The 24,407-nt window shown below is 38.5% G+C and overlaps 2 protein-coding genes across 2 annotated transcripts in view; one reads left to right on the top strand and one right to left on the bottom strand.

Annotated features, from left to right (window-relative positions):
• The window catches only part of COL4A3 (collagen type IV alpha 3 chain), a 58,088-nt gene extending 51,976 nt beyond the window's left edge, over positions 1 to 6,112 (bottom strand). Inside the window, exon 1 of the mRNA XM_058844482.1 lies at positions 5,994 to 6,112. Within this exon, the coding sequence (XP_058700465.1) occupies positions 5,994 to 6,074 (81 nt within the window). The 5' untranslated portion in view covers positions 6,075 to 6,112. The remainder of the gene's footprint in view (positions 1 to 5,993) is intronic.
• Positions 6,113 to 6,277: 165 nt separating this feature from the next.
• The window catches only part of COL4A4 (collagen type IV alpha 4 chain), a 63,149-nt gene continuing 45,019 nt past the window's right edge, over positions 6,278 to 24,407 (top strand). The window contains exons 1-7 of the mRNA XM_058844493.1: positions 6,278 to 6,346; positions 9,259 to 9,440; positions 10,302 to 10,341; positions 12,225 to 12,302; positions 21,387 to 21,521; positions 22,402 to 22,446; positions 24,117 to 24,233. Coding sequence (XP_058700476.1) covers positions 9,385 to 9,440; positions 10,302 to 10,341; positions 12,225 to 12,302; positions 21,387 to 21,521; positions 22,402 to 22,446; positions 24,117 to 24,233 — 471 coding nt within the window. The 5' untranslated portion in view covers positions 6,278 to 6,346; positions 9,259 to 9,384. The remainder of the gene's footprint in view (positions 6,347 to 9,258; positions 9,441 to 10,301; positions 10,342 to 12,224; positions 12,303 to 21,386; positions 21,522 to 22,401; positions 22,447 to 24,116; positions 24,234 to 24,407) is intronic.

The following is a 24,407-nucleotide window of genomic DNA, read 5'->3' as shown; positions in this document are numbered from 1 at the left end:
ATGATGTTAACACACATTTTAATCTGAACTTGGTATGAATTTCCTTCTTTAAATACTTAATTTTAAACTGATATGCATTCTTTTGGAAGGGATTTACTCATTCATGTAATACAAAGATATATTTATAATGATATTTCAAACCAACTAAGCTAAATGAAATATCTAGAGAAATGGAATAAGCTCCTGTATGTGAAGATTTAAACAACTTTCTACTATGCCAAGGGGAACGTGTATGAACCCCTTTTTTCACTTCAGAGATTGAAACCACTTTGAAAAAATTCTCTTGCTTTTTACAGCAAGAATCTGCTGGTTTAGAACAGCAGTTTGGTAGTGTTAGACGAATCTCTCCTAAGTATGCACACTTAGCACAACAAAAAAGCAGTAACATAAGCCTCAGGTTAAACAGTAAAAGCCAGATGAAATCAAAATTTTCAGAGAACTTCTGGTATCTCCTGCTTCTTTTTTTGTTGACATACTTACTGCACAGCCTATCTCTTTTTTTTTTCTGTGAATGAACCTGTTTGTACAGAAGTTCCAAGAAACCACTGTAACATAGCTGTTCATACAGGAAAACACACTACTGTGTCAATGGGAGTGTGTTCCACATGCAACTCCCATAGTGCCAACCACACTCTTCATCAAGCAGCACAATTAATTCTACTGGTCTTCTCCCTTCTCTCCAACTCACTGTCAGTGGGGAAGCGTGAGAACAGTCGGGCTTAGCAATCTTCACTTTGCCCACATCTTTATCACTGCCTTAGGATAAAACAGATAAAATGTTTTAATGCAGAAAAAACCAAACACACGACTTTTCACAAACTCAAATGATTTGTGAGCTCTGTAGTGATGGCCACTAAGGCCTATTTTGTAGACATTGCCTAAAATTAATCATTATCTATATAAGTAAAGCTGGTATATTGTGTGCAGTTTTGGAAAACTGTATGCTGAGGGTCTAAAATCTCCTGTTTTGTGAAGGATGTGTGTGTGTAAATTACTTTTGGTCTATAAAGAGAAGATACAGAATTTCTCTCTCATTAGACAAAGAGAATGATGCTTTTCCTTCTTCTTCTAAACCACAAAATATTTTGACAATTATGTTTATAATGACCAATACCTTACTTTAAAAATCATCTCACTGGGATGGAAGCCACTGATAAGGACTATCAGAAATGGAACCAAACTTCTGATACATTCAAATGTGTAAAATCTCCAATGATGTAGCCAAAAACTCCATCTCTGTGGCTGGTTTCTTCTCCTGACCTTGAAGAGGACATGGGGACAACAGAAATAAATATTTTTCTTTTCTCCAAGGAAAAAAAGACTAAGCAATTCAGGCCACACAATTTTGTTTTGTGTAGCTAACTCTTAAGAGTGTTTAATCAGCTTATTCATCCGTGCTCTTCCTTCCTACAATCACCTTAAAAGAGCAATCTAATAACAAAGAATACACACCATTTAACTAGTGAATTTTTGCTTACTTACCACAATATGGCTAGCAATAAATCACACATTTTGTATTTCTTCCCAGCTGTTGAGTGTGGGAATGGTACTCACTAAAATTTTTGTCTCCTCAGGCCTGTATATCTGTATATTCATAAAATTCCTGATGTGCATCTTCTGTTAAGTAGTGCAAATAGCAATGAAAGCAACAGTAGCTTGTTCAGAGAAGGCTTATTGCACATGCTTTGTTTTTTTCTTATTTGAAAGGCTCTGTGATTTCACAGATTTTAAAAAAATTAAAGGTCACTTCTTCCTGCAGCTTCCTCCAAAATAATCTGTGGAAAAATGCAGCACAAAGCCCTAGCTAAAAGGTCTTCACTAAACCAGGCAAAACAGAAAACCTGTAAACCTGTGAGATTTGTACCCTATCACAAAATCGCTAAGATAAATAATGAAAATGGAACTAAAAATATATAAAATGCAAAAAATTGGAACTTTTTCAGTGTCACTGTGAGAGACTGGGGCTGCAAACAGTTAAGGGAAAAAGTCTTCTTGTATTTTACCTTCCTCCTATGCTCCTGTAATCCATGCCAGCATACTTCTAGTATTACTTTGTTAGGCAGTAAGGTGAGAATGTGACAGTAAAACAGATGACCGGACATCCCATATTAGTTGTACTTAATAGCAAAGTATTTTGTTTCAAAGATCTGCTATATCAAATCAGCTCAAGGTACTGCAGAAGAGACTGCTAGAACAGACCTTAAATAAAATGGTTCTGTCTCTATGAAATTCAGAGAAGTGAAGAAATAACCAGTTTGCCTGCCTAGTCTAACCATTTTAATGGTATTATTCAGCTAGCAAAAAAACTTGAATTATAGACTTTTGCTTAAATGTGTATTTGTCCTGTAGGTGTTCCAGAAAAGGCATCAAGTGTCAACAGTTCAATTTTTACAGGTGTTTACTTAGGTCACCTAAGAAGGTTCATCTTCCAGTTGTATGATGCAGCACACACATAGGCACACTTCACATTTCTTGGCTATCAGAGCAACGTGCTGCAAACCAGCAGAAGTCCATCAATTTTGAGGCACAAACATTAAGGTAACTCTTCTAATTTATGCTACCTCTCCTGGCCCAGTAGGAAAAGCCTTGCTCTGCAGTGCTGTGAGACTGGCCTGTTTCTCCATGGAGGTGATGGCTGAATTACAATAAATGTAGAGGCAATCAGGAGCAGAAGAGTCTAGCAGAAGTTGGACCCAGTTCTCAGAGTAACACCCTCCTTGACTTCGGAGCTGGGATCACATTAATCAAATCAGAGGGCACTTCACAAAGGACTTGTTTTTCTAACATGCTCTGTGAACTCTCTTGTGTATTCAGGTGCACATCTTCCCTTCTCAGCTGCTTGTGCAACAAAGAACCTGGGTGCTTCCAAAGGCCTTTAGACAAGGAGCATTCTCACCGTGACAGTTGGTGCCTCCACTTGGATTCCTGGTCAAAATAAGCCTGCATCCCATTCTTACCAGCCTTGGAGATGGCCATGGGCTGATCTGTAACATAATTTTTCCCTTCCAGAGCCATGTATTAAGATCTATTTGTGACAGCAATATAGGTTGCATATAATTAGGAAAAAAACCCCATTGCTATTAGGAAGCAAAGAAGATTCATTTTAAGTACTTGCATGCAAATTCCAAGATTTGTAAGAAATTAAATTAGTTGTGAAATATGAACACTTGCATCTAGTCACAGACACTATAAGTGAAGAAGAGAACGCAAAACAGCTCTTCCCAAGTCTTACAGTGACCAAGGTTATTACGTCCCCTCCTTTGCCACCAGCACAAAATGAAAAATATGAAATGTCATGATGGAGGCAAAAAACAAGGTGCACTTTATTTTATCCTGTGAGCTAACAAACATTGCAACAGTATTTACAATACAAATTAAAAAGTGGTAGTAAGATGAGGTGCAGCTAACTTGCAAGCAAGTATTCTTTTGCTCAAGTAGAAACTCTCTTTATCCTGTTCTGAACAAATACTAACATGATGCCATCAGAAAAATGATCAATGCCACAATATCAATGGAGTACGAATGAACTTGACCAAGGTATTTTTCCTCTCAGGAAAAATTGAAACAACATGTCATTTGAAACAACAAATTTCAGGGAACATTTTTAGATTAGTGTTTAAATTGAAGATATAAGAGAAGTATATAAATTGTTTCAAAAGACAGGACACATTAAGGGAATTAATTGAATTGTACATTTGCATCAAGACACTATCAGTTCCAGGTGCTGTTAGATAAAATTAAGCAATGTAAAAGCAAAAATAGATGAAGAACAGGAAGAATCTTGTGCCCTGTGAAAACACATTGATGATGATGATTCTGAAATATTTAAATGAACAGCAGAAAAATCTGAATAATCATAACACCAGTATTTGAAGTCAAGGAAGAAGAAAGCTCATCAAAGAAGCTGAAAAGCCTCTGACATGGGAAGACGCTACTTCTACTGAGTTTTCAGAAGATGTGATTAGAGCATGCCAGTGTCCAACAGCAGACAATAACACTCCTTAGCAGGTGCCAGAAAGTTCACCCTCCTAAGGGCAGAGAAGTCTGAACTCCATGAAGAGCTGCAAGCACTAAAAATTGCTGTATAAACAGCAGCAGGCACAAATGAGCAATTTGCTTTCCTGTCTTCAGAAATAAACTACACCTGAAATTTTCTATGTTGGAACACTTTTCAATTAATGCAAACAGCAAAAGTATTGCTGGCTGGTCAAACATCAATTTATTTTCATATGAAAGTGCAGCATGATTTTAGAACATTAATTATACCTACTTCTTTGCAATGAACAGTTTAGCCAAGATGCAACAATTTATTTATCAATTACCTCCTGTCAATTACAGTAGCCACTAATATTTAATTAGGAGTTCAGCTAAAACTGACAAAAGAGAGGCTTAGAAAGTGTGTGTGTGTTGTGGGATGGGCGGAGGCACTCCTGGAACACAGCCTGTGCTTGCTAAAAGCCATCCAGAAGCCCACATGATAATATCCACCTCTTCAGGATATGGCAGGATCCACATGGATGGCAGATATCCACAGAAGAGGAGAATGGAACAAAAATCAGAAAACTGGGCAGAAGAGAGAGACAGGTCTTGAGTTCATGATTAAGTCTCAATGATTAAGAGCTAATGATTAAGTGTTAATCTTCCACATCTTGCTTTACAATAAGCATCAACTCTAGATGGAGCCTGAAAAAACTGCAGAAAACACGTACTTTGCAAATAGATCTGGTACATCTGTTCTACATAAGAACTAAGAGGTATTTAAATTCCATTACAAATAAAACAATTAGATCATTGTTAAATTACTAAACTTGACTGCCAGTCGAGTTAGAGTGCCATGAAAAAACCCAGCATACTGGGTGAGGCGCTTATGCTGTTTCCAGACACTCTACCCAGAATGGATGAGTGGAAGAGCTGCATGAGTTTAGAAGAAACATTATTACTAATTAGACTGCTTCAGATAATTATAGCAAAATGTGGCTCTGCTTTAACAACAGCGAAGTACAAGATCACATTTATTCCTTATAAAAGTGACCTTCAAAATGTTTTGAGAGGCAGTGAAGATTTTCATGTAGTGTTAGAGCTTTACTCGTGCATGGAAGGAAAAATTAACATTGTTGACTATTATTGGAGAATAACCTTGAAATTTACTAAAACTGTCAGTTTCTTGTGTTCTAGGTTTATCAGAAATTTTAAAACTGTCAATTCCGTGTGTCTGATGTCTACCAGAAATTTACCAAAACCGGCAGTTTTCTGTTTGGTAACTTCCAGAAGTGTTGAAAGCTACACCAACCCGTGTACCCTCACAGCTGACTGCTCTTCTCCCAGCTGGGAATGTACAGTCCAAATGTTAAAACCAGACACTGGAGAAAGGCACAGAAAAGACTACAATATGATCTAGGAAAATTTATTGACCAAACGCTTTAGGACACTCGTCATTAAGTCTGAAAGACAATCTGTAAAATGATTTTGTAATGAAGGTGGCACAGGTGGTCCAGACGGCAAGCGCCGCTCCGGAGGTGTTTGCCTCAGGGACCAGCCACTCCCACACCGCTCCGTCCTGGCCGTCCGATCCCCTGTGCCGCAGGCCGGGCCTCCGCAGCCGCCTCCCAGGCTGGTGGCGGGACGGAGCCCCCATCCCACCCCGTGCCGTCCCCTCAGCTAGAAGGGTGGGAAGCTCCTGAGGCCAGCGGGGACGCGGTGCCCCGTGCAGGGCCTCCTCTCCCGTCCTCATCCCCGCCCGGCAGCGGTCTCCGGGTAGCGGTGGCCCGCAGCTGGGCGAGACGTACCGTGCCTCGCCTCGCCTCGCCCTGCCCTGCCTGGGCGTGCATACGAGGCGCATCATTTGAAACACACGCACTCATCTTTCCTTCCCCACCAGCGGCCAACGCAGTGCGGTGTCCTCGGGGAGCGCGGAGCCGAGCCCGCTCTGCCCCAGGGTCCGCCGCAGCCTCCGCGGGACCCCGCGCCACCGCCCCGTCCCGGCGCTCACTCACCTCGGCCGCGGCGCGGCCCGGCCACAGCAGGGCGAGCAGCAGCACCGGCGCCAGGCGGCCGGGGCAGCCCCCGCCGGCCATCCCCCCCTCGGCGCTGCCTGCGCGGCGTCCCGGGGCGCTTCGACTCTGCCCCCCCCACCCGCCCTCCCGTGGGTTTTGGCCTGAGGGCTCCTGCTCCGCACCCGCCTCGGCGCTCCCGGGTCGCGGCCCCGCCCCGGCCACCCCTCTCCTCCACCCCCTCACCCCCCCGTGTGCCCTGCCTTGGGCACCGCTGGCAGCCGCCGCCCGTCCGTCCGTCCTCAGCGGGCATGGAGTGAGCGAGGTGTCGGGGGCTTTCCCGCCTGGGAGCTGAGGTGAGCGCCGCGGACGGGCAGCCCCGGGCGGGGGCACCTGGCGCTCCTTGGGACGGGGCTGGCAGCGCGTTGAGGGGCAGCCCCGTCCCGGGACAGCGGGAGGTGTCCAGGGTTCCCGGCTGCCTCCGTCCCCCGCCCGCGCCGCCGTGAGGGCGCAGGTGCCGAGCCCGCCCGAACCGCGGGGCTGCGCGACGGGAGCGGGGCCGCGGCCAGCCCCGGGCACCGTCCGAACGATGCACGGGCTGCGCTCGCACGGAGCGGGGTCGGCCCTGGGTCCCGGCGGGGAGAAGGGCACGGTGAAACCGCGCGGGAGCGAGGCGGTACCAGGAAAGGCGGCGGCGGCGGCAGCCGGGGCCCCCAGAGCCATCCCACCGCTACCGGGGCGCTCCCGAGCACGGGCGGGAGTTCCTTCAGCAGCGCTCTCCTCTCCCCGAGTGTTTCCTTAATGAGTCGGAGGAAACTCCCAGAGGGGGAGTGCTGCCCCACCGCATAAATGGAAAGCAGTCTCCCCAGGGTTTCCATATAATATGATAAAAAGCTTTTGCGAATGGAGTTGTGATTTGTAAAGTGTTGGCAATGTGTAAAGTTTATCACATTTATGTTATTGACAGAGCTGCTGCATGCTCAAGGTAACCTTTCACCAATATAGAGTGCTGTTTTGAGAAGGTGCAAACTTAGAAAGCATGTTGGCAGTGCCAGCCGCAGAAGCCTTATTTTGTCTGGAGTGTTCATGGATGCTATACAGGAAATCCCATGCTACAGGTTTTATTTGCACTAGAAGTGATAGAGTAAAAGCAGCTATCTAATACATGTATATCAATTTAGTAGTATTCATGAAATATAAAGCTACAGGCTTTCATGAGCAGAAAAGCAGCCACAGAGCATTGTAAAACAGATTCTCTGACAGGCACAAGAGTAAAGCTAGATCTCAGTAGACCATACTGTCAAACTCGTATGAAATCTGCTGTGAAAGATGGTTACCAGAAGCTCCTTTTCCAAAAAGTTTGGTAGTAGCAATAAGAGCATGCCTCTGGAAGAGGTGAGCATTTTCTTCAGTACCAAAGATCTTGTACATAGCAACATGTTAAAACAACTTGACTTCAAAATATCCAACATCTGTGAGAGCAAGCTGGTATAGACAGCAAGTTATGGAGAGAAAGGAAAAGAATTCCCTTGTTTTCAGGCCTGATTGATGGTGACCATGTAGGAGAAATAGTATCCACTACTGGAGTTTAACATGAGAAGTACTGGTGTTAGAGATAAGGTAGTAGACACACATTTATACGAAACTACCACAATTACTAATGTAAAAAAATCAGTGAGTTAGGAATGCTGTTGCAATATTATTTTTTTAGTAGGGATGTTGTTTTTTTTTTTTTTTCTTACAGATGGGGAACTGGGGCACAGCAAGACTGTAAGAATTTGACAGATGAATGGTGTACTGTACAGTTCATATAGGGAGCTATCTGGCAGCATGGACTGGCTGCCTTTAGGCTATTTATTCATCATTCAGTGCACAGCAGCTTCCAAAGTCTCCTCTTAGTACTGTGGGATTTGGATATACTGTGCATACACACAGGAGTCAATATTATTTATAGATTAGTTCTGGTTAGAAAGATGCTAGACTATCCAAATAATAGAAAGCAAAACAGTAATGTTTCAGGAACTGTACCCTCGCGTGTTTAACAAACACATGGCTGCTGCCTGAACAGCTATCAGAGAGCAGCCAGTTTGCTGCACTTCACATCCTTACTCCCTGCTCAGGAGCTGAGTGTCTTTGCCTACTCAAGAGACTTCTCCAAAGTAAGCAAACCCCTGTCCATTCACTCTAGTCAGTGTTCAGTCTCCTCAAAAGTATTTCCCACATTTGGAATACTAGAGTGCTAAAAAGCAGAAGCCTGTGATAATCTGTGCTAACCTAGGAGATGCCCAGCCCTTAAACCCTCAGTTTGAAATAACCAGTGTGGCTCGTTTGTCAGACATGCCTTATTACAAAGGATTGCAGCTTTTTTTTTTTATTTGGGGATGTAAAGTTTGCACATGACCTGGCCATGTCTCTGGATTTGTGAAGATCAAGTTTCCAAAAAGATCAGAGCAAGAAATAAAACTGCTATTGTACCTAAGTCATAGGTCAGGGATGCACTATGGATGCCAATTATGTATTACATATACAATTTATGTATGCAAAATTTGACAGTGTGGGATGGTGGAGGCCCCTGGTGAGTCCTGCACACAGACCTTCCAGTTTCCTAAATCCTGGCAAAAGCTGTAGAAAAAAAATGTTCTGAAAATAAAGCTAAAAAACTCTAGGTGATGTGTCCAATTTGTCATCTGTCTATTCATAGGGGTAGAACTGTTAGCTGAAATGCATATGTTTTTTTTCTGCATTCAGAGTGGTCCTCCTTTGCTCAGATGCTGGCACAGACTGGTCCAGTCCAGTTTGCAAAAGATGCTGCTGCTCAGTCTGGTCTTAAAACCATAGCAAATAATGTCTTGGGTTTGGGGTTTTCTTGAAGTTCATTAGGTTTCTTACTATTTATTGGTGTTGCATCTTTCGTTTTAATGCCTTTAACTAAAATGGTGTCTATGAAAACTTTTTAAGAAATAATGGTGCAAGATGCTCTTTGTTCATTATTTTAAACACAAAATGAGGACTACCTTTACTAGGCTGAAATATTGTACCCCTTTTTATGTTGATCTGCAGTTTCATTATAGTCCCATTGAAATAATTGGATTGCTGATAAAATAAAATGTGGCCTGAATAGGAAGAATATAATGTAGTACCAACACAAAATATAATGTAGTACCAACACAAAGCTGTGCAGTTTAACACATACAAATGGTTAAGACTTGTTTTTGGTTATCCAGTAATTATTCATGTGTACATTGGAGGTATATTTTAATATAAACAGGTTCAGAGGGGAAAACAACACCAGTATGGAACAGTGTTTATAGATCATCCACAAACAGAAGGAAAGAGAAGACCTGCCATTTAAAGAAAAAAAAGTGCTGCATATACAAATCCTCAATCAGCGGGAATGGCATTAACAAAGGATTCATTTGAACGGATTAAATGGCTTATCACAGCTGCCTGGTGAGTTTTACAGATCACTACGTTTTTTAACCAGATTCACTGAGATATATTCTCATCTGTCAATTTAACAGTAATAAGAAATGCCTAGATAATTGCAAAGTTGGAGTAATTTTGAAATTGGCGTCAGTGTAGCCTGGAGAATTGTACACAGCAGTCAGTATGCTATGGCTGTATCTAATTTATCTTTTCATGTAATGAATAAGCACCTTAGTTCTTAGTAAAAATAATATTAGCACTAATAAGAACTTAAAAGAATGCTTATTTTCTGTATCGCTATAGAAATTTTGGGCTACCTTTTTATTTTAGGTTTTTTTTTTGTAAACTTTACAAGCCATCACTAGCAATGGTTGGCATGGAGCTGGTTTTCCCCAGCAGCTGCTCTGGAATCATGTGGCTATTCTGAATGTGGCTTTCCTCTCTACTTTCTTTTTCCTTCCTTCTCTGAGCAAAAGAAAACAGCACCAGCTAACTGATTTTAGGGTAGATGCAGATCATTCCCATCTCTACTCAGTCTTCACCTCATGGTGTCCATGGAGAAATATCTCTGGAATGGTTCTTCTCTGGCCCTTTGCAATTGTGGGATTGAAAATAGGTTACAAGGAGGAATTATAATGACTTTTAGATAGTCTTTTTCATGGCTGGCTGTCTGTCCTCAGTCTCACAAATCCAAAAAGACAAATATTTACAGTGTGGGAGGCCATTTTTGATGGTGTGAACCCCTTATAAAAATACTATATAGTCACCCCAAATAGGACTTAATCATGTGCACACTTGATCACTTCTCACTTTCTCCAGGCAAATTTTTGTGAAGGTTTGATGTTGTGAGTGTAGTTCTAATTTAGTTTCCTTCTTTTAAATCAGGTGGCTGCTGATTGTTTTTTCCGCTCAAGGAATTGATGGGGTAAGTGACATTAATATTTACTTTAGGCAGGTGAGAGATAGAATGGTAGAGTTCACACAAGTAGCACCACATGCACCAAAATGACAAAAAGTTCTGTGGGAAAACTGTAATGTTCCTTTCCATATTTCTGCCATTCTCACTTTCCTTTCTACTACTCAGCTTATCTATTTTGCAATTCTATGCTCTGAATTTTCCTAGATTCTAATTCTGGCTTCTTGAAGTGCTTTTGGGAAAGCTGCATGTAGAAAACACTCCCTTGTTCACTGAGTCTGTCTCCTTCCTCAAGAAGTCTCTTTAATGGTTCTGCATTATGCCACGTGTCAATTGTAGCTTTCCATCCTGCTCTGTATGCCAGCCTAGATCTCAAACTGGCTTCTGTGGACAGTCCCATCTCTCTGAAGCCAAAATTTCACATATAATATAGTTTCAATATCTAATTTATTAGCCTCTCTATACTGGCCTTCATATTACTCTTATGTTTGCAATGCCCTCACTGAAACTTCTTTGAAGTCCATCCTCTTTGTATGCTTTCAAATATTTAGAAGCTCTTTTTTTTGTAGAGTTTTGTTGTTTGATTTTTTTTTTATCCCCAAACTTATCCCTTTTTATTTGAGCTATCAAGGATGGGAATTTTTTTTTTTTAAGTAACTATTTCATCAGAAGAAAGGGTAATAGTTCTGTTATTGGAAACTTGTATTCTATTGACATTCCAGGAGAGGCAAGATTCTGACAACTACAAGAGAGACTAGTGCGGAGTAGATTAGTAATTTCATGGGAAATGCAGTGTGCGAAAGACAAGTAGTCTGTGAGAGAGACCATCATACCCTCTTGTTCTGAGGTTTGGGAATTCTAGATATTCTAAAAATGTTATAGATAGAACAGAATTTTTCCTCCTTATCTAATATTTGTCAGTGTTTTATCCTTGAAACATTGAAGTAGGAGCCTATAGTGTTCTGTTGGGTAGTAAAACCAGTAACAAAACAATCTTGACCTTGACAATAATGAAAACCCACACTGCAGAAATACTTGTTTTATCACCATTTACTTGTTTACTTACATTATTCTTAAATCTTTTACCTCCTTGTTCAAATTATTTTAAAAATATCTTTGATAATTTACACAGTTTTACTGGAAAGAGTGTTATTTAGTGGACATTCCAACTTAGTTTATAAGTGCATATTATGTGTGTTTATTACTATATTTGGGGAAATAGAAAAGAACAATGAAGTCAAGTTAATTTACCGCACAGAAGATCTACTGAATTTACATTTTTTTGTGTTTTCATTTCCACTTGAATATTATTTTTTTTCTTAGTGCAATTTGATGAAAAAAAAGTTAATTCTTTGCTATTAAAAAGACAATAATATAATTTTTTAATACAAGAAATAAGTAAATTAATAGTAGGCAATGCATAATTACACCTTGCATATTCTTCGTTTCATTTAATAGACAAGAATTAAATTCAAAGTCTTATCTCTGAGTGAACTTTTTGCTCCTTTATCTTGTTTTGCCTTTTATTATTTCATTGTGGTTGAACAGTCTCCTAAAACAATGTGATGGATTACAGATTTTACATTACTGCAAACTAAATTCTGTTTCTGTTAAAATTTATTTCAGGTGCAGGTGGTTTCCTAAGTTATATTTGGCTGTAATATTTAGTATTATGGAACATAACTTGTAATTAAGGTCTTCCACCTTCTATAGCAGCAACTAATAAGCTTTTACTTACTGCTTCTACCTTGCCAGCATGTTTATGTTGATGAGAGATCTTTTGCCTTGAAAGTAATTTAATTAGCTAATATTTGTTATTTTAGCTGAAAATATTTGTTGATGTAATTGTTGTCTGTTGTGCATTGATAAATCCATAACCTTTCAATTTGTAGGGAGGATATGCTTATATTGATCCATGTGGGGGACAGGATTGTTCAGTTTGTCGGTGCTTTCCAGAAAAAGGATCAAGGGTAAGTTGTGATTAGAACTAATTAGAACTGTTGTAAATACTGTTTCTTTGTGCACATTGTTATTCCTGAAAATCAACATTGTTGATAAATCAATAAATCAATATTCAGATGTAAACACATCTGACAAACTAGCATAATTCTGTCACTGGTATCAAGTACAGCAGTCACAGAAGAAACCTAAGATTGTAAAGAATTTTGTTTCTAATTGGGTTTGTACTAATCATGGTACCTTTCTTGTATTAAGGATTCTTTGAAATCGGTGTAGGAATTGGATGTAATTCCTAATACATGTAAAGTATAGAAATTTTGCTTGTTTTCTACTAAGGGGCTGGTTGAAAGAGAATGTCTTTGCCATTCTCTAATTTTATGAGAACTTATTTCTTATTTTGGTTAGATGACTCTAAAAATGTTTGCAGAATTTTTATCTTATTCAAGATACTAACTTTAAAACCCAAATTCTCTTTGTCTTAAGAATAATTATAAAACTCTAAGGCATTTTCACATTACATGCTAAAGTTAGTAACTGTGCATGTTGCTAATTGCTAACAGAAATATGTCCAGTGATGACTTGTTTATCTTGGCTGTTCTTTCTCAGAACACATCCCTATATAGAGAGACAGCCAATAATTTAAACATTGTGTGAGGAAAATCTTATATATATATATACACAAAAGTTATATATATATATATATATATATATGTATATCCTGATTGGTGATCAACTGAAAAATTGTCAGTGATGAAGATTATTTTCTGCCAAAGTACTCATGGTTAAGTTTGGGTTTAAAAGGGTTGAATATGGTAGATGAATTTTGGGAGAGCCACATGACCCATTTCTTTGTGTGCAACCTGAGTTGCCAGAAAAGCAAGACACACCTTTTTCTTCCTGTGCTTCTGCAGTTAGCTGCACGCTTTGCTGTGTCATGATCACTGCCCTGGTGTCCTTGGATCCTATCCTAATCCTCCAGGATTATGTCTATGTGAAAGTCCCCCATGCTGTAGGATTTTCATAATAGAGGCCTAGGATGGGTATATCTCTGTAACACTGTGCTAACAAAAAGGCATCCTAGGGAAAGTATTTTGACTGGTACCACTGCAGTGTCTCTCAGTGCTACTGAACAGACTGTTTTGGATACCAAAAACCTGATCTGAAGTGCCATTTAAAAACAACTGACTTTCAAACTAGGGGGAATTTCCCTGATTTGGTTTCTCACTCAGTAGCCTGGAAGTTCTGAATTACATGCCCATAATCAGTCAGTAATAAATACCTCCTGCAGTTGTTCTGGTTCTTTCTAGGCTGTCCTCATCATGGTAAACTGTACTGTGATTCATGTATTTGCAGTTAGTTTTCTAAATAATTCAAGGAACTGGACCTAAGTGCTAAATAGAAGTGTAATAAACATTTCAAAATTAATTGAGTATTGTTGTGCAACTCTAAGTCTGAGAATTGTACCTTTTTCTGAAAAAGCTCTGAAGTAAGGATATACATGTACCCTGATGGATAATGGATAAAGTATCTTCAATGTAATATGACTTGATATTTCATGCAGTCATTTATATTAATCAATGTACTAGAAACAGAAGTGCTCTTCAGACCCTCCATGAAACATGGTTTATCTAAACACTGCTTCACATAGATTACTGCACATATTTTCTATACTAAAGTATGGTGAAGAATAATTTTCTTTAGGATTATTTAATCTCTTCTTTCATACTACAATTCTTTTGGTTTTTAAACTTTGCTGTGTTCTGCTTTTACACTCTGACACATTAACTTTGCTCTCCGAGCTTTTGTGGAGACTACCCATTACAAAATAAAAGATTGGTTTATCTTATTGTTAGCTGTCTAGAATGCAAAACATCTGCTTTATCTGCTTTTCTGTCTGAATCCTGCTCTGAGGCTGGTTCCTCAGTTTTGCATCTTCCTCAATCCTGTCTTAAAATTGTAAGAAATAAATGGTTATTAAAAGCCCTTAGCATTGTACAGTACACAAGCCTAAATATTCAGAACTTTTGGTATTAAGACTTTGCTTTCTATGTGCCCATTTGAAAATACTTTAAATTTCAACATCAAAAGTCTTCTTTATTATAAGTAGACAAGATAATGATAATTGAGGTTTAGCTAGAGAAAAGCTGACCATGGGAATAAGAGAATGAAACTGCCGTGGCCATAGTTGAATGTATTGATACTGGGCAAGTTGAAAAAAAGTAGAAGCAAATAGCTAAACTTTCATTTAATGTTTAAATAAAAACATTATAGCTATGCATCAGTTGCTCTATTGGGTTTTAGAAGAGCTTGTGTACCTGCCATTTTTAATTCTCTCAACCACATATAATTCTGTGCAATAAATAGATTTGCACTCCTATTCATTAGCAAGAACTCACTGTCTGAAAAAACATTTTAATCACTACTGCTAGTAGTATATCATTACAATTATTCACATCACAATGAAACTTTGACTTTTGTTCACTTGGGATTACAGTCTTGTTGGAGTTAGTCTTACATGATACTGTTTATCTTTTGATCTTATGTCACGACTCAAAAGGACTCTTTCTTCCATAGGACACCATTAAAATGTGTTGCTAAATCTCTTTGCCCATACTGTGTGCTGTTATACCTAAACATTTCATCTTTAGAGCAGATAAATGAGGCAAAACATCATTAATGAAAGTACATATGGCAGTAAGTGTTCTACCTGACTTCTTAGATTGTTTCTCCCCTCTTCCTCTTTGGTAGGCTGTAAAGTCTCTGATTTCAGTTTTCATTAAAGACCTAGTAAAACCTTTCCACCATTTCAGTCTCTTCTTCTACATTGGAAAGTTGTTTCCTAGAAAACTCCTGCAGTGTTGTATCACCGGCTTCCAAAAATACTGGCTGCTCTAATAGAATTCAGATAGTTAAAAAAATGTTTGCTGTTAGCACTGACCGATTGTAAACCTGTCCTGTGCTGACCCCAGAGTTTGATCCTATTCAATTCCGTTGGCTTTGTTTTTAGTTAAGTAGATTTGGGAAGCAAGCATCTATTCATGACCCAACCTGATCTGGCTTCTATGGGATCATGTGAAATGCCTGGATCAAAGTGAAAAATAAATATAACTCAGCAGGACCAATGTTCGTTCTTTTGCAGATGAAGCAAGAGGCTTATTTTTATCCTAGTTTAGGGGAGAATGCAGCAAACAGAAGTCTAAGAGGAGGGTTTTACACTTTCTGACACTTCAGATGTAAGGAGTAAGCATTCACAAGAGAAGCTGAGTCACTTGGGTGTCACAGGTAGGTTAGGAAGTCAGCTGGTATCAGTCACTGCAGGGCAAGAATGCACTGCCCTGGGGTAAGAATGAGCAAAGTTATCTGTAAGTCAATACTCTGGCACTGCTTCTGTTGTAACATCTCCCCAGTACATTTTGTGAGTTGCCAGATTTCCTTAGTAGGTTCTATGGGTTATCTGAGTTCAATTTACAGTACAGTGTAAACATACTTAAAATGCACTAACTCTGGAAATTTTGCAAATTCTGTCTGTTTTGGGAAGTAAGAGGCATATATTAAAACACGGATTTTTTGCGTGTCAGTATGCAGTGGCAGTCCGTCATTCACATGGAATATCCAGTACTTGTATTTGAATTTTCAAGTTGCACAATCAGGAAATAAGTATGTAAAATCCTTCTGCTTCATCTCAAATCCACCATCAGAGATGTGTGTACACTAGCATCTGAGGAAATCCCGATTTCTACCATTATTTTCCTCCTACTTGTTGATCTTTTTTTTTCCCCAGTACATTCACTGTAAGTTTTAAAGCAGAAGATTCCTGAGACCAGTTATACATTTCACTTACATTCACTGAGAACCATATTATGTTTTTCTATAAAACAGACCCAGAGAGATGAGACCCCTAAATCTGTATCTGAAGCAGACCACACTTTTTTTTTTTTTGGTGACTGGGCAGAGGAGTAGGCAGTTCTCTGACTGCAGAAGTTAGGATTTGAACTGGATCTTGCTTACCAGAATATGGAATAGGAACAGAACCACTGTAGTCTCTAAGGAGAATCACACCAATAACTGCAAGGTCTCTTTGAGGTTGTTCTTCATATAGGATGCCCAGCTACAGCATCTGTATATTAGCATTATTCATATTAGACATTTTTCAGATTTTCAGAGGTTTTGATCTTGTTACTTATCCCTCCTTTTGTTCTTGAACATCTTTCTTTTCTTAATACTTTTGTTTCACCTGTCCTACCATACTGAAAATGGTGGTTTTTCTCAGTTGCTGCAGATTGCCAAGCTTTTCCACATCAAGCAAGATAAAACTCTACAAAATCATTATTTTTTACAGATTTGAATCAACCAAAAATTGTCAACAGTCACTTGTTTCAATAAAATGGTAGAGAGCAAAACTCGGTTTTATTTTATTAGCTATGCTGATGTTAATTATTTGTTGTCTATTTCTATAACACCTATGCTCTATTTGTAGCTCTCTGCTTTCAGCCATTAGCAGTTAAAAGTTTCAGTGCTAAATTATGATCTGTTGAGTTTGTTTAGCACAATAGTGACACCCACTGGCTTATTGGATAGTTTGTCTTTTCGTAGTCCCACAGGGTTAAAACACAAACCTAAGTATACATTGTGAATGATGTTTTCAGCACTTCCGTGTGATTTGTTGTGCTTCTGTGAAGTATCGCTGAGCACTAAGCTGCATCATCAGGTGCTTTGTTCTTGTAGCCTATTATATCATTGAAAAATATAATAAAAATTGCTAAGTATGATAAGTTGCCAAATTTTCCAATAATTTAAAATTCTAAAATAATCTTAAATTCTTTACAAGAAAGATAAACTAATTACAAGGGCCTGTAGTGACAGAACAAGGGGTAATGACTTCAGGCTGAAAGAGAGTTTAGATTAGATATGAGGAAGAAATTATTTACTGTCAGGGTCGTGAGGTTGCCCAGGGAAGTTGTGGATGCCTCATTTTTGGAAGTGTTCAAGGCCAGATTGAATGAGGTTTAGAGTGACCTGGTCCAGTGGAAGGTGTTCGTAACCATGGCAGGGGGGTTGGAACTACTTAATCTTTAAGATCTCTTCTATCCCAAATGCTTCTACAATTCTATAAAAAGTCAAGCTCTAAGTATTATTATTGCATTTACTTGGCTAAAAATTCATGAAAAATTAATTTTCTAATTTGGTCTATTAAGGACAAGAGACAGAACTTGATGCCAAATTGTGTGATTTTTCAGATTTATCTCATCTTAATCAGGTTTATATTTAGAAGAGGATTTGTTCTGGGTTTTTTTGAGCCTTGACTTACAGTGAGAATTAGTTTGGTTCTAGTCTTACACAGTGAGAAGTAGAATCTCCCCAGAATGGACACCCCTCCAAGCCCTGGAAGCTGTGGCTTTGCTGTGTAATTCACCAGCTCCTCCAAAAGGGGAGAGGACATGGGTGGAGCTTAGAGCAGCAGCAGATGCCCCTACCTCACTAAGCAAATTATAAAATAAAGCATCTCTTCAAATGCCTTCGTGAGCACTCCTGTCTTGCCCACAGACTGCTTTACTTTCCTTCTTGCTCTGTCCTGCTCCTGCTGAAATGAGAAAGACTGGTTAAAAGCTGGAGTCCAGTGCACAGTGGAAAGGGTTGCTGTATTATTTGCCTACAATCTGTATGGAGTTGCTGGGCATTTTTACTTTTGTTCTTATGAACAGAAGGTAAGTGCATTTCACAAATCACTGGTACATCTCCATAGCCTACAACATAGGGTACTGTCCTCATTGAAGGTGGTAACTGGGCTTCTTTCGACTTCATTGATAATGAGAAGCAAGACAATTCACTTGAGTAGCATGAAGTGTTTTTATTTCCAATGAAGACTCCTTTAAAACATTGTGCTTGAGACAGTTAAGTGCTCAAGGCACTCTCAAAATTAGGTGCTCTTCAGTCTCATGCATCAAAAGAAATTAATTCCAGATAACCTTGACCATTGCCTTTTCCAAACAGCATTAAATGTTTTGTTGCATGATTCTGAAGTTTTTGAAGTCTTAGTCTTAGGAAGCATAGTTAATTAAAAAACAATATAGCCTTGTTTTCCTTAAGGTCAATTTCTTACTGCAGGTCAAGCCCAGGATATGCTAAAATAACAGAACGTAGTCTTGGCATGGTAGCTCCTGACCTAGACAATTAACAAGGCACTGAAAACCTAGAAGAATTTATTGGCATCAGATGGCAGAGCGGGCATAATATTCTGTTCATTTTATCTGAGCTAATTTGTCATTTCCACATGAGCATGACTACCTTCATCCTCTTTATTTTTACAGCTGTCCTGAGACTGTAATGCTGTGGTAGTCACATTGGATGGGCACAAATAATAGATGTGATAATAGATGTTATGGCATGGTATCAGTTTGGTCTTAACAAAGCTCCAGTCATTATCAGTCTTTGAGCTGAAAGAAAGAGAGAGAATCCATCAGCTTCACATGGCATGCTAAAGTTGTATCAGCTGCCAAACCCATTGTGAATTCTGAATTCAGTGACTCTGTTCTATGACTTCACTACCTTCTGCTGAAGACCATGGAGTCAATTAAATTCATAGGGTAGCAGCAAATGAAGACATTTTATCAACCTAAAGGACTACATGACCTGGAAGTGTTTATTTATTATAATAACTACCATAGAATGCCTACAGTATCACAGCTTTTTTTTCTGAGTGCAGTAAAAATCATGTTTCTTAACTGTCCAAAGGATATAACATGTTTTGAAAATTTTCAACTCTTGAATGCAGAGCATACGCACTATTAATTAAAAATACTGAAGTTGGTGCAGGAACCTGTTGTCAACAAAGGCATTAAAAAATTAGTGCAAAACATCTTATACCTTTACTGTTGATGAATGATGCATTTTGCAAGGTAATAGCTAGTTTAGAGAACTACAAAGCCATACCATTTCCAGTAAAGTTAATGGTTCAAACCGTTGTATTTTATTATTAGTCTAATTTCACTTGTCTCAAAATGATGCTTTCATTAAAATGGTTGTCCAATTATTTTTTTTCAATAAAGTATTTAAAGGGCAGAACACCTGCATTAGAAATACTTCAATTAATAAATACATTCTAACATAGAATGCCAGTAGACAGGCTGCAGCTGTTCATGCAAGCAAACACTCAAAATCCAGAATCGTGACTGTCCATTCACAGTTAACAAGGGTTCAGAATCATCAGCTTTTAATATCAGTAGTCCTTAATTTGCATCATATTTTACACTGCTGAAATTCTGGTATCACAAAAATTTTAACTGTTAGAGAAGACAACATACTGATTCTGCCCTGGATTTTTTGCCAGTGGCTTCTCTGGAAGCAGGATCAAGGCTGAAGTGAGAGGAGCAAGTAAAGATAAATGGAACATGACTCGTATGAGAATTTTTCATGTGGTCCTTAATTCTAAGTGTGGGACTTCTTTTCCCAGCCTCTGGACTAAGTTCCTGTTCATAGCTTAAGGGCCAGTGGTCATCCAGGCCTACTTCCACTGTGGCATGAACCTATAGTACGTTCTTGTCCAAACATGTAGTAAATCACCTTCTCTGTTGCTTTGCTGATTTGATTAAATGATGCATACCATACATTTTTTCACCAGTCCAACTGTCAAATCACACTGGTTTTAAAAAGACAGAAAATAAATAAAAAGTAAAAGAAGCTTAAGTCCCTGCTTATAATTCACAAGATTTTGTCCAGGCAGATTCAGCCTGCTGAAATGTTTACACTGAGAAGCAAGCATTCAGTTCTTTTGCTTCCTGAAGCTACATATCTTCTTACAATCATCTTTCATTTCCATCTTTTTTTTCTTCTTTCAATCCATTCATAAAAGTGAAGACATCTGTTATTTCTGTGAATACTGAAATATCTTTTACTGCCCTCAAGTGGTCCTAAAGCTATATGGTTTTCTCAGGAATGTATGGGGTTCCATTTTGCTCTCTTTTAAAGTACTGGATTATAATTAATTATAAGAATTAATTCTATACTACAATAAATTATTGATTGATTATGCATACTGTGTATTATAATTAATTATAGTTATTTTATTATAATTAATGGATGAAGTCTGAAAAGAAAACAAAACAGTATTCAGTTTGGAAACAGAACAAGTTATAGGTAAACAAGGATAATGATATAAAATGAAAAATATTTGTAAGAGAAATAAAGACCTGCAAATACACAGATTTTTGTGGGGTGGAAGTGTAGACAGCTCACATGTGAAGCCTGATTCGAAAGCTTGCTTTATTCAGCACTTTGAATCTATGATTGCATAGTTGTTGAGCAGCACAGAACAAAAACTGCAGCACATCTGAAACAGCTCCACACTGGTGTTATAGACTGAAAAGTCCAGTTGGCATGGGAAGTAATTTTTCTTCAGGAGAATGTATATTACCTTGGAAACATTAATAGAAATCTATGGAGACTGTATAGTCATGAAGTTACAAATACTAACTTTAGAGCCATTTATAAATAAATTACATTCTTCAACCTCCCAATCCCTTTTAACACAATCTGGTAAAATTGATATTTACTGTAAATATATTAGCTAATAACTATTATTTTTTTTCTCCAGGAAGCTTCACAGGTTTTAAATGAGGCACTAAGATATGATAGTGATTATGAAAAACATGAGTAGAAAAGCTTAAGATAATTGGCATATCATGACTTAAAGAGGGAACTTGTTTGATTTGTTCTGATTGTGTACAAAGTCCCTTTGTCTAAAATGAGTCCTCATTTTTCTGGTGGGAAAACAAATGCTCATTGGTGTTCTAAGCATGCAAAAGGAGATACTTTAATTGGTGGAGCCAAGAAGACTTGCAGGTTATCCCAAGCATCTCAGAGAGGTGGTCTTGGAGACCTGATGAAGGTGAAAAGCAATGATCACCTTGAGCAAGTTGTTAAACTTGAAGGTCGTGTTCCTACAGCACCTTATGCATGGGACAGTTTTGCAGGCTGTCCAGCAGCTGTTCTGATCATGAATATTTATACATTGTAAGCCTTGTTTTATCCACAGAGTCATCTCTGAGTTGCTGTGGGGGTTACAGCAGTAGTCATTCACTTCTTTGGACTCTTTTCAGGGTCAGCCTGGTGATCTGGGAGCTCAAGGTCCAATTGGGGCCTTGGGATCTACAGGACCAGCTGGTCTGCCAGGGGAGAAAGGACAGAGAGGTGAGAATGGGAGGCCTGGGCCAGCTGGAGAAAAAGGTGATAAGGTAGGAAACACCACAGACAGCTCTTTAAGGTGTTTACAGTATGCAATGTTAAATGGTGATAAGTGAAACAGAACTTGAATGACCAAAAAGCATTTGCCAAACTATACTCTTGCTCACACAAAATTCTCACAGAAGTTAATTACAGAAAATTAATTCTTGAAAAAATATTTCAGGAGATATTTTGCTGTGGATTGCAAAATTAGAATTGTCAAAAGACATACAATATGATGAACAGACAGACTCTGATTGTCACATACCATGTCATCCTCCTTAACCTCAAAGAAGGTGTAGAAATGTGGAGCTGGAGGGAGCAGTATGGTGCTTTTGAAAGTGCTGGACTAAATAGAATTTTATTACCACTTATAGAGTATAAATTGCAGATCAGATTCATATCTTTCATATCTGTACAATCCCTGGTTCTTAGTACTTCATATTAGTTTTAGTAGTCCAAATTGACAGATCTCAGAGTGAAATCACTAATGTCAGTATCTAGCACAGCTGAAATGTAAATGCTGTAAACAAAAACTGAACTGCTGGTATTATGAAAGCAGGAGCAGGATTGTGAAATTACGTACAGACAACTTCCTGTTCTCTGTCATTTTTTAGCCTTTGGATGTTGAATGACTATTGAGTATTAGACATTTGTCCTGTACTGTACCACCTGTTACATGGGTAACTGTTGGTATTAGTCTTCTGCTAGGACTGTAGAAGTTTTTTTTCAGATACTTAATTGCTGAAAATTATGGCTTTTGATTCATATTTCAAACAAGACCGTTTTTTTGTTTCTTGCTATATAGTATCACATATTCTTGTTTTTCATTCTTTTTAAGAGTTAATGACCTCATCTACTTTGTTTTTTTCATATTTCACCTGTTTTTAGGGCCCAACTGGAGTCCCAGGATTTCCTGGTTTAGATGGTGTTCCTGTACGTATTGAACAAATATTTCTTTATAAAGATTACAGCTCCTGTAAATTCATAGCAAGTCCTCTAGCAGAATAATCCACTCACTAAATTGTTTGGCTTTATACTTATTGATAAAATTTATCTCAGAGAGTTACATGTTTTGAAAAATCATAAATAAGTAGGTTAACTTAAACTGTTTCCTATTGATAACAAATGCTACCAAATCCCAATGACATAACCACAGAATTTTCATGCAGGAGTGGGCAGTGAAGGTAGAGACTGCCCGTGGCCATGGAGCATGTGTCAGAGCTAGGTTTAAAATGAGCGTATTTCTTCTCTCAGGCTCTATAACAGACTGTAGTCTGCTTGGTTCATTCTTAACATCTCTGAAAATATCTCAAATGATGCACTGTTTTTTGTTCAAACATTCTGATTTTTGCTTGTAGTCCTTTTGCAGGAAGAAATCCAACCAATGGGTCCAGTAATTTTAAACTGAATAGGGACTGAATAAGCAAAGTGGGCCCAAATTATGTCTTTATAAGCATGTGGTAATGTATTTTTATGAATGTCTTCTTCAGTGTGAGAATTGGTAAAATAGTATCTTAGATACTGCATTTTTCAAAATACTCTACTAGAACTGAATTCCTGTGATGTTACCAGTTTCATATGGATCAAAGCTAAAATGTTGAATTTTGAAAGTGGAAACAGAACCAAAAGCTGAGTGGGTGTTGTAGCATTTGCTTGTCAGCTGCCCACATTTGACAGTGTGACTGTTGCAAAACTGTCTGGATAATATAGAGGTCACAAGCCCAAAATCTGGCACAAAAAAAAAAAAAGGAAGTGTTCCCAAGAAATGTATATTCTTTTTGCAAAAAATGTTAATTTAAAAACAGTATCCACAAATTAGAATGAAGTATTCACAGATAGGAGGAAGGTAGAATTGACAAAAGCATTTCAGGCAAATGACCAGGAGGATACTTTCTTGGCAATTTTTCAGATTCACCCCCTGAAATAATTTTTGGTCAAAATTTATATTTTATCCTTAAGAAAAGCTTTAATTATTTGAAAAATAGGTTTTTTCTCCAATAGGAAGATAATTCCAAGAAAAATCTCATTGTTTCATTGCCCAGTTCCTAATTTTTAGTAGAACTAATCCTTATCTGGACCCTGGTTAGTTATTGCTAGGTTAGAAAAATCACAGTCTCTGTAATTACTGTGTGCCTGAGTCAAGCTGTGAAGCTGTGTCCTCTTTTTATTTGTTTTATCCTAACAATTAAAAAACATGAGGCTTCTTGAGATTACTTTTTTTTTCCCTGTGGGTTTTTTTCAACTTTAAAGCCACAAGAAAGACTATAGCTAAAGAGCTGTATTCTCTGAGAAGGCAGAACATGACTTTTTCACTCAAGTGAGAGCACAGTCTGGTCCTCTTAACCAGCGTTGTCCCTGTTGTATTTGCTATCCATCAAAAAAACCAAATAAACAAAAGATTTACCTAATTTGTTCTGCACCACAAAAAAAATCTATTCAGAATAGAAGACATTTGTAATGCAAGAGTATGAAACCAGCACCACTGTGACAGATCATCTCATTCACATCTGAGATATATTTGTTTCTGAACTGTTCTGTTCATTTAAAAAGTAATTTCCCATTAATCGTGGTGTATTTCTAATAAATATTAAACTGTCTTTCAGGGCCTCCCAGGAATGGAAGGACCCAGAGGCAAGCATGGTTTGGATGGCTGCAATGGCTCAAGGGGAGACCCAGGATTTCCAGGAGAAAACGGTTATATGGGACCAAGAGGTCCTTATGTATGTGAAAGGCATTCCCATTGTGCATGTGCATTTTTCCTGCAAGCTCACAGCTCTTAAAATGACACTTAGACTGTGGCATCAGCTTTGCAGTGCTGCACAGGGAATTCCCAGGAATTCTTACTCAGGTTAATGGGAGTGAAACACACTGCCTTAACAGATGAAGCTTGAATG

This window comes from Poecile atricapillus, chromosome 8 (genome assembly GCF_030490865.1).
Source record: "Poecile atricapillus isolate bPoeAtr1 chromosome 8, bPoeAtr1.hap1, whole genome shotgun sequence".
NCBI classification, from domain to species: domain Eukaryota; kingdom Metazoa; phylum Chordata; class Aves; order Passeriformes; family Paridae; genus Poecile; species Poecile atricapillus.
This window is presented reverse-complemented; position numbering and strand designations above follow the sequence as displayed.